Raw genomic sequence first — 9,781 nt, 5'->3', positions numbered from 1 at the left:
CTGTCCTTGTAATTATATCAGAATGCTCTTTGATGTGCTAAACTCTAATCAGCGGTCTGGTACCTAAAGTTGCTGGCCAAGAAATGTGCTCCTGGAAAGAACATTTCCTGATTAGTGTGATGATTCTTTATGACTTGAAGGTGTGTATAAATCTGCCAAGGCGTGTGCTGAATCAAGACTTTGTCAATATTTGCTGATCGCCCGGTGTTTCCATTATATGACTGTCATGTAAATCAGTTCAAACTCAGCACTTGCTTCAGAGAAAGAGGAGCAGAGAAGGTAGGAAGTCACTTCCCGCCGGCCTGTCTGTGGTTTGTGTTTGTCAGTTGATTTGAAGCTGCTCCACCAACATGCTGTGACAGGAAAGGAATTAACTCAGTGAGGAGACAAAATTTTAAAAAAGCCCTCAAAGGAAGATAATGTTAAAAAAGTGTGATGCACATTCAAAGCCACTGCAGTCAATTAAACTCTGACATATTTAACATTTGGCACGTAAAAGAAGCCTTTTGTAGCAGTTCAATTGTTATATCAAAGACTGTTCATACTAACGGGAGATACACATGCTGTTTCTCTGAGTGGTTCAGGACGTTTAGCAAGTAGAACCAGTGCACTGTTTTCTGCAAAGTAAGATCTCAAGATTTGCGTATTGTGCCTGTGTTTTGGCTCGAGCCAAACCACCTCTCAGGAGTGTCCGCAATCAAAGGATTTCCTGGTCTCAACTATATCTGATTCACAGGCTGCAGTCGCTTTACTGACCAGGTTACTGCACAAATGCGTCACAGTTTGTAAAGGTTAATCTAGATTTGGTACACTACCATAACTATGACAGTGTCATGTAAGACATTACTATGCGGGTCCAAATCTCTTGAGTTTGTATTTGTTTGTGTTTGGTATTAAATAGTTTACAGTTTTGAAAGAAAAGTGCTGCAAAAATAAAGTAGAATACTTCTGAGTGTACCATTTATTTCTTAAACCAGATCCCAACCTCTCGTGTTGACTTGAAAACAGTAAAAACAGAAGTTGTAATTTAACCCCCCCCAAAAAGTTATTTAAACGGAAAAAGCTTAAGTAAACTTTATGAAACAGGTTTTCTAAATGTAGATAATGTTAATGCAACGTTTTAACATTGCGGTAACTATGTTTTACCTAGTTGCTAAATCTTTGATATTTATCTAAATGTACATTATGATCAAAATAAATAAATAACTGATACAGAGCAGGGGTATTTCAACTCTCACAGTGGTCTTACAGTAATTTGTGTTTCAAATTCATTAATTTGATCATTGAATCATTAATGGGCCCTGCTTCTGTTTAAAGAGCCCACTGTTTAAGATTTTGTTAAACAGAAAAATATTCCTTCACAAGTAAAAGTCTTGCATTGAACATGTTTACTTCAGCACAGGTTATAGCAACTAAATGCACTTGAAGTTTTAAAAGTAAAAGCACTTGTTATGCAGAATGACTGAATGATATTCAGTTATGAATATAATATTGTCATAATTATGGAGGCAATAACAAGTGGTAGACTAATGTTGCAGATTGTCATAGTGGAACTAATTTGAATGATTTCATGTACTGTTGGTTTGTTGAATCTATAACAATGGGAGGACAAAAACTTGCCACCTGTATTTTTTCTGCTCTTCTTCTCCAAAAAATAAAATCCAACATAAGTGAATCTTTACAGAATCACACATTTGCCTGAACTGCAGTGGAATGAAACTATTAATACTCTTATTTTGCTTCTTTTTTTTTTTTAAACAAACATATAATAGAAGACTAAAATTGGTACCTCATCAGATGGGGACCCGGGCCAAACTTTAGAAAACTATTGGATATTTGGCAACTCTAACAGATTGTCCTATTGAGCCTCGTGTTCTTTAATGCGAGCTGTTTCCTCACCTCCAGCTTCGGAGGGCGCATCTTCAAAGGGGCAGACGGCACAGCGGCAGAGGGCGGAGCCTGGAGGGACTCAAGACGCACAGCCTATCATAAAGTTTGTCACTACTGAGAGCGCTGCTTACCTGTGCGCCAAAAAGCCGATATTGCCTCAGTTGGACCGTCTGCGATGAAGAAAATCAGATGAAATGATGATGAGGATAATATTTTTTTCTGCACACGTTTTTCGACGAAAGGAGGAAGCAGCAGAGCTGAGCTGAGATAAAGTCTATCCGACCAAAGCGCATTTATACCAAAAAGAAAATAACAGCAGTAGCTCCAAGGACAAACAGGTAAATCGGGATTTTCTTTTCTTTGCCATCACTGCCATCTACATTAGCGTTACTACTATGTTTAATAACATGACTTGATTATAAACTTATCTTCAATAACATTAAGACATTGTTATATTAGCCTACTTATTTATTAAACTGGAACTATTGATCAATATATGAGAAAATCAAAGTAATTTCATATTGAACGTAGACAAAATAAAAAAGACAATGTTAATGTAAGTTTTGAATAAACAGAACATTTAGTAGGTTAGGGCTAACACTTTTTTTACTTGGAGACAAACACAGAAAATACATACATTTCCCACAAAGAGACCATAGGAGCTGCCACTAAACCTAAACATTTTAACAATTTCAGTTTTAATTATTGTACTTGTCTGTTGTATTTTGGAGAATGTCGTTAAAGCATTCTCCAAAATACAACGGACAATTTTAAGAAAAATGTTATCAGATAAAACTAAAATATGTGTAAAATATATAGTCCAGGTTTTCCGGTGTAATAAGTAGTGGATAAGTGTGGATTATATTTAACTGACAGTTTTCTGCACCATAAAGTCAACAAGCTGACTTGTAAGTGTGAAGGGTCAGTGTCAATGGGATGTAACCTAATGTATTGTTTACTCAAATAAATAATTATGCAGATTTTATGTCTTAAAGTGTTTGTTTCACAGGCAAATTATTAACAAATTATGGAGAATCAGACCTTTATATTTGTTTCTGTCTGTACATTAATGCAGTTGAGAATATTTGCCGACTCATTGTTGCTGTTTATTTTAAATGATGGTCTAATGTCATTATTGCTCCTTTTGTCCCTGCGAAGTAGACTGCTTTAATGTGTTCATGTTCCCGACAGGAACGATTCTGCAGGGACCCTGTGAAACTTATTAAAACTGGAGAATAAAGAAAGAGTTCCTGGATGTACAATAAAAGACAAATATAGTAAATGGAGAATATTTTGAATTAAGATTATCTAGCACAGGAAAGACAGAGAGACAGGAAATGTTGGGAAAGAGAGGAGGGGACTGACATGCAGCAAATGATCCGGCCAGCTGGGAATCGAACCGGTGACTTGCTGCTCAGGGTTTTTACACCCATATGGTATAGATAAAATATATAAGACATATCTTATACAAAGATATATAAGGTACGATATATGTGCTGTTGTGGAAGAAGTATTCAAATAATTTACTTCAGTAAAAGTAGCAATGCCATAAAGTCAAATCATAAAATCAATCAATCAGTAAAGTCATGCATTCAAATTGTCACCATTAGCAAAAAAATATTTCTAAAAAATAAAAAGTACCAATATGCAGAATGGCCTATGTAAATGCTATATTATCATATTATTGGATCAGTATTATTGATGTTTGAATATGTAAGTGGTACTTTAATGCTGAAAATGGTCAAGATGCAGCGACTTATACTGTTTAATCGAAACAATTCGGGGTTTTTTAATAAACTAGAAATAAAAGGTACTATATTACATGCATATAAAGACCATTACAATTATCTAGTGTAAAGACAGACCTTGAATACATGTTTGTAGTAACTTTGCACCACTGTATATACGTATCTTGACAATCTGGATAGTAATGTGTCAATATCTCTAGTCTGCACTTAATCATACAGTTAAAGTGCAGAAAAGCAGAGATCAGCCTTCACTCTCCAGCTTTGTACCTTTGTAACCCTTCACTCAGCTCTGCAACTGACATTTTAATTCATAATCCAGTCAAAGCATTTTATAAATTCTAATATAAAGTAAATTTTGTTCCTCCTCATTATTGTACCCACCAGATTTGTTACCGGTGTGGGGTCAGACTTTGGGCAATAACAAGTATTTTCCCACACATGGTCACTTAGAAAAGGTCAGAAAGCTTTGGTGTGACAGAAAAGTGTTTGAAGTTCATCGTGGTACACTTGTCTGACAGCTGACCCTGTCGAATTGGTGTGTTCCATCTACTCCATCCATTTTGTCCTCTAAGCAGGTTAAAACAAACTTCTTGTAAATGCCATTTGACCCAAACTGGTTTGTCTAGAGTGTCCACAGACAGTCAGCGTTACTGCTTTAACTGGATTATACTACGTCTGGGATGAGATAGAATGGGGGACTTGTGGCGGGTAGAACGAGGATTAAATTGGGCCTGTAAATTATTTTGAAAGTGGCACTCAAAATGTATTAATGCAAAAGTTTAAACAAGCAGGTTATCAGTTTGAAATAAGCATATTATGTTGGAAAACCCGAACTATTAGGATCTCATATCAGAACAAAGAGTGTAAAAAAGATTTGTCAAAAACTGCACTATATTTTAAAAAATGTTCTCCCTCTCCGTGCCTCTTCCAAATGGCAGGCTTGTAAACCGGGGTCTGAGCTGGGTCTTGGTCGGGCAGGTTTTATGACCAGAGCTCTGTCATTGTTCTGTACCATCCTCCTCCTCCTAAGCTGCTGTCCCCCTGGGGGCCCCCCTATGCCAGCTGTTTCCCTTAGGAGCCCGTAGCGCTCCCAGCACTTTGGCGAATGGAGGAGGATGCTGCTGTCTTCGCTTGTTTACGGTTATGTCAGGAAGAGCAGAGTGGGCCATTCCGTTGTGCGTCTGAGTCGCATTCCCAAAAGATTAGAGAGCAGCAACTCTGGCTCCAGGCTGACATAAAAATAAATCAGCTTGACCCTTAACACCAGGCCTTTCATTAGGGAATTCCAAACTAATTGCTTTACAATTTCATTGCAACTAGAAGCATCTCTGAGATGGTTTGAGTGAACCTTTGCGAATGATGTGTAATCCTCTTGGTTTGGCTGTATTGACTCAACAAATTGAGATCTACTGAGGCGATCCTTCAATGTCAGTCAGAGTGACACCACCTGTGTGCTGAGGCACATGCATGCTCCACCAGCATTTAATGGACCTACATAACAGACAGGATGTCTTCCACTGGAGCTTGACCTATTTCTTGTCAACCCTGTGCAGTTTGCTATGTCAGATATGTTTCACAACAAGTGATCTCAAGACTTAGACACCAACCCCTGAAGCTTCAGCCTTCTTTACTATTTCCTGCTGTAAAGATAATTGTAGATGTCAAGGATGGGGGTGTGGTGGAAGTCAACAAGATTGTTTGGGGCTAGGACATGTTTGGAGCCGAGCACAGGTCTTGCAGGCAGCTAGCTTCTTGGCATAGATTTCCACAGACTTGTCCAACTTTAACAAGCTTTGTGTCACCTTTGGAAGTCAGAGCCCCTCCTCTCGCTGACTGACGTTGTTGAGGTGTGCACAAGTGTACTGAACATAGAGTGTGTTGGGGACAGGATGCTGTTTTGGAGCGTGTGCCCATAATTATACACATAAAGTAATTGTTCTCATGTCATTGCTGGTCTCCCATTCTCAGGCTCCTGAATGCCGTCAGTCTGCAACTGTTGACGCTTTCTGCCGCCAGTGTGTAAGAGGCGGGCCGTTTTACGGGGCTCCTTTTGTAACTTGCCTGCAGGGCTGTTGTTGTAAATCATGCGTGATTCATAAAAAACAGGTTCCCCTGTCTGCTAGGTTTCACAAACCTCAGAGACGTACAAATAGACTTTGGCCTGCAGCCATACCTCCCTGGAACTTCTTCTTTTACCAAACTGCTCTCCTGTCAACACTCCCCTTCACTCTCGTCCCTCCCCCCCATCTCACCAGCATTTACCCCCCCTGCTGCCTTTGCCTCTGCACAGGGCCAATGATGTTGCTTTCTTTGCGTTTGACTTTGACTGTCCTCCATGGGAAGTACCTGGCAACGGATGCATGTGGCAGGCTTCTGCCTGGACACGTCTGTCTCCCCCTCTCTTCTGTCTCCTCGGCCATGCAGCGTGAGAACTGCAGTATCCATGGCGATGAAGGAGGTGTGCTCGGGGTTTAAATGTTGTAGACGGGAGGATTTAGGCCTGAATGTCTCACTTCTGAAGTTCAGAAACGTTAGATCAGCAGAAGCTGAGTAATTTCAAAGCCTTTCAGACTGGGAAAAAAAATGACCTCAAGGCTTCAAAGTCCTTGCATGTGGTTCAGTGAAGTCACTGAGAAAATGCAACTGAGTGAGAAAGTGAGTTGATACCAGATTTGGAGAGATAACAGTTTGTCTGTTCTTTCTTTCTGCAGGTTTTTTTGATGTATCACCACCCTACCATGTGCTAATCTTCTCAGCATTACCCAGAAAATAGTAAACACTTTGAGTGGGCGACCTCATCAGCAGTCTTGCACCTGCACCAGCTTCTGTCATGGCCCACCCTTACGAGCCTTGGTTAAGGACAGCACCACCAAGTGGCAGCCCAGAAGACATGAACATCCCCTCCTGGTGGGACCTCCACAGGGACGTCCAGTCAGGCAGCTGGATAGACCTGCAGACAGGGCAGGGTGTCAGCTTGCCTTCAGTAAATCCAGGGAGCTCCATGGGGTTGCAGCACTCTTTGGGGCCCTACGGATCTGACCCGCAGCTGTGCACCCTGCCTCCAGCTCAACTCGCTCCAGCCTCGCACTCATCTCACCTCTTCCCCCAGGAAGGCTTCAAGATGGAGCCACTGGCCCCTGAAATGCTGCAGCAAGAATCGTTCTCCCTGGAAGAACCACAGGAGAACGCCGTCTCAGCCCGCCCAAAGCCCCAGCGCCGCTCCTCTTCCAGAGGCGGCGGCCAGGTTGCGTGTCGCTGCCCTAACTGCATCCATGCTGAACAGCTGGGCCAGAGCACTGATGACAGCAGGAGGAAGCACATGCACAACTGCCACATCCCTGGTTGCGGCAAAGCATACGCCAAGACCTCCCATCTGAAGGCCCACCTAAGATGGCACAGCGGGGACCGGCCGTTTGTCTGCAACTGGCTCTTCTGCGGCAAGAGATTCACACGCTCTGATGAACTGCAGCGCCACCTTCAGACACACACTGGTGCTAAGAAGTTCAGCTGCTCATTATGTCCTAGAGTGTTTATGCGTAATGACCACCTGGCCAAGCACATGCGCACACATGAGTCCCCGCCAGGACTTGGGGAGGAGAGGATAAATGGAGACGGGAGGATGGATAAGGGCTTTGATACACCTAAACCTCCTCAGTCCTCCTCCAATGTGTCTGTGTCTGACACCACAGAGCCTCCACTGAAGCTGAAATGTGAGACAGACCCCTCAGTCTCAGGTGTGACAGGGCAGTCTGGCTAATTTCATCACTTTTAGGAGAGTTTTATTGCAGTTAAAGGTGAACTTTTGTTCCCCTCTCTGTCACTGAGGCGTAATAGTTTTACAATAGAATAGAGAATAGAAAAAAGGTTTGGACAAACTTTCTCTGATGAAAGTTGGATGGAACAGAGAGTGTGTTCATGTGTGGTCTTGTGAATTTATCAACTGGGCTAACTCAGTGATAATCTAAATGTTATAGCACACAGAAAAAAAAGGAATTTTACCTATTTTGTGGATACAACTTTACTCTGTTTACTTAAAATGGAAGGTGGCTAAAGGATTGCTGCTTGAGCTACAAATACCAGTAGACCAAGAGACTGGGATGAGATTAACTGAAGGTGGCTTGTTAACTCGTTTACAATGAAATTAATCAAATGTGGTACTGGACGTTTTGGAGAAATGTTTGACTCCAACACAGTTTAATACAACAATTTCAAAGGCAGCATGCTTTTGAACGGAGAACGTTTTTGACTCAAACTATCACCATATGTGTGTGTAGCCTACTGTGCAAGTTGTGATACGACACTGGAATATAATACAGCATTTTGTCATTTTAAAAAGGACAATAGCTATTTGTAAGGTTAAAGGTTCATGCCACAAACCTGTGTGTATGTTGGTATGCAATAAGTAAAATATAGGTTACATAAACAAAAAGACAATGATGCTGTACTGTGGCAGCATGCCATAATGTTGATAATATAATATAAAAAAGGGAATTCCATGCACTACAAAGGCTTGTATTTACCAAAAAATTGTGTGTTTCTGTTGCCACTGTAGTTATGATGGTAAAACACTTATTAATGAGAATAATCACACAGTAGGAGAATGTGAATGTTGGTTTTAGTTTACCAGATGGACCACAACAATGCAAAGAAACGTGAATTAAGTGTGATGATGATGTGAAAAGAGTAAACTCACAGATCACAACTTATTGAACCCCAAAATAAAAAGTGGTCAGAGCCACTGAGGACATAATGTGATGCCCTCCACTTTTGGCACGTAAGAACAAGAGAGAAAGCTGATCATTAATGCTGGACATGGAGAAAAAATGCTGCATGGGCAAATTAATATTTTTGCTACAAACACGACTCCACAGGTCCGTCACTACAGGCTGCTGGTGCAGCTGAATCAAACTCAGTTGGGTTGTTTACTAGAGTGGCCTTTGCAGTCACAAGATGTAAAGCTGCGCTAATCACAATTTTAATATTAACAGTGGAAAAAAATTGCGTGAGTGATGAACTCTCAGAGTGTTATCACTAAACTCTGCAGCTCTACTGAGTACACTATTTACCGTTTTAGTTCAGTCTCACTTCTCTTGTCCAAATCTTTATATGGTGATGAAATGTCAACGTTTTATATACAGTTAGTTCTGCTGCCATCAAGTGGCCAAAAAGAAAATATGCTTTTAATATCCCAAATGTGCAACAGAAAATGTTAAAAGAGCGATCCTTAAATTCATGCCTGAAGGTTCACTGACACTCAACTCATTCAACAACACACTTTTTGAAACATGTCTCCGAATTAGCAGAGAACGACTGTGTTTGCATTGTAGTTAATGGAAGAAAATACAGTTTAACAACACAAGCATCAGAATTTGTTTACCTTACTTGTTTGGAATAGTCAACTTTCATAATCAATAATATGTGATCAATAGTTCTGTAGCAAGCAGTGTAGGCAGCTTTACAGTTTAAAACACTATTAGGATGTATGTAACCCATCACAGACACTAGGCTGAGATTTCTATATATTTAGGGAGCTTGCATTATTGGAGGCTCACAATTGCTATATTTATGTATAGGAGATAAGAAATGGAAGACTGCTTAAACATTAGTCAATTATTGTGTTTGACTATTTCTATTATTTCTAATAATAGAAATAGTCTTCTTTTATGTTGGTCGGTAGAACAAAATGGACAACTTTGTTTTAATTTGTTGATGTAGTGAATGTTTAGTTGACCGTAATAAAATATGTTCTAAAACCTTTAATAAGTTAAGTATCATGGTGTTATAACTTGTATTTAATCTATTATTGTCCTTTAAATAAAAAAAATATATATTCTGTGTCCATGTTGAACCTATTTTTTTTAACCAAAGATATGCTAATTGTCAATTATTCTTTCCAGTTTAATTTGTACTCAATCACAACAGCATTATTATTATTATTATTATTATTATTATTATTATTATTACTACCAGTAGTAGTAGTAGCAGAATAACAAGTAAAGTGGATTCCTTTAGACCCTGTAAATGTTTGTATCATATATCAGATATTACATAACATTTTTTACACAATTAGATGTAGTGTTAGAATCCCAAGTTAAAAACATAATTGTGGTCTAAGAGTGGTCTGCTGAGGCAGCAGCATCTCG

The 9,781-nt window shown here is 39.9% G+C and overlaps 1 protein-coding gene across 1 annotated transcript; it reads left to right on the top strand.

Annotated features, from left to right (window-relative positions):
* Positions 1 to 2,050: 2,050 nt before the first annotated feature.
* Positions 2,051 to 9,401, top strand: sp6 (Sp6 transcription factor). Its single transcript, XM_068702198.1, has 2 exons — positions 2,051 to 2,228; positions 6,350 to 9,401. Exon 2 carries the CDS (start codon positions 6,469 to 6,471, stop codon positions 7,393 to 7,395), a length of 927 nt encoding a protein of 308 aa, XP_068558299.1. The 5' UTR covers positions 2,051 to 2,228; positions 6,350 to 6,468; the 3' UTR covers positions 7,396 to 9,401.
* The last annotated feature ends 380 nt before the right edge of the window (positions 9,402 to 9,781 follow it).

This window comes from Cebidichthys violaceus, unplaced genomic scaffold, assembly GCF_023349555.1.
Source record: "Cebidichthys violaceus isolate CVI_PGR_0920_01 unplaced genomic scaffold, fCebVio1.0.p SCAF_82, whole genome shotgun sequence".
Taxonomy (NCBI): domain Eukaryota; kingdom Metazoa; phylum Chordata; class Actinopteri; order Perciformes; family Stichaeidae; genus Cebidichthys; species Cebidichthys violaceus.
Note: the sequence above shows the minus strand (reverse complement) of the source record. Positions and strands in the feature narration are given on the sequence as shown.

Bases quoted from the DNA above. Each gene is read 5' to 3' on its own strand.
- sp6 (XM_068702198.1), top strand. From the start codon at position 6,469: ATGGCCCACCCTTACGAGCCTTGGTTAAGGACAGCACCACCAAGTGGC.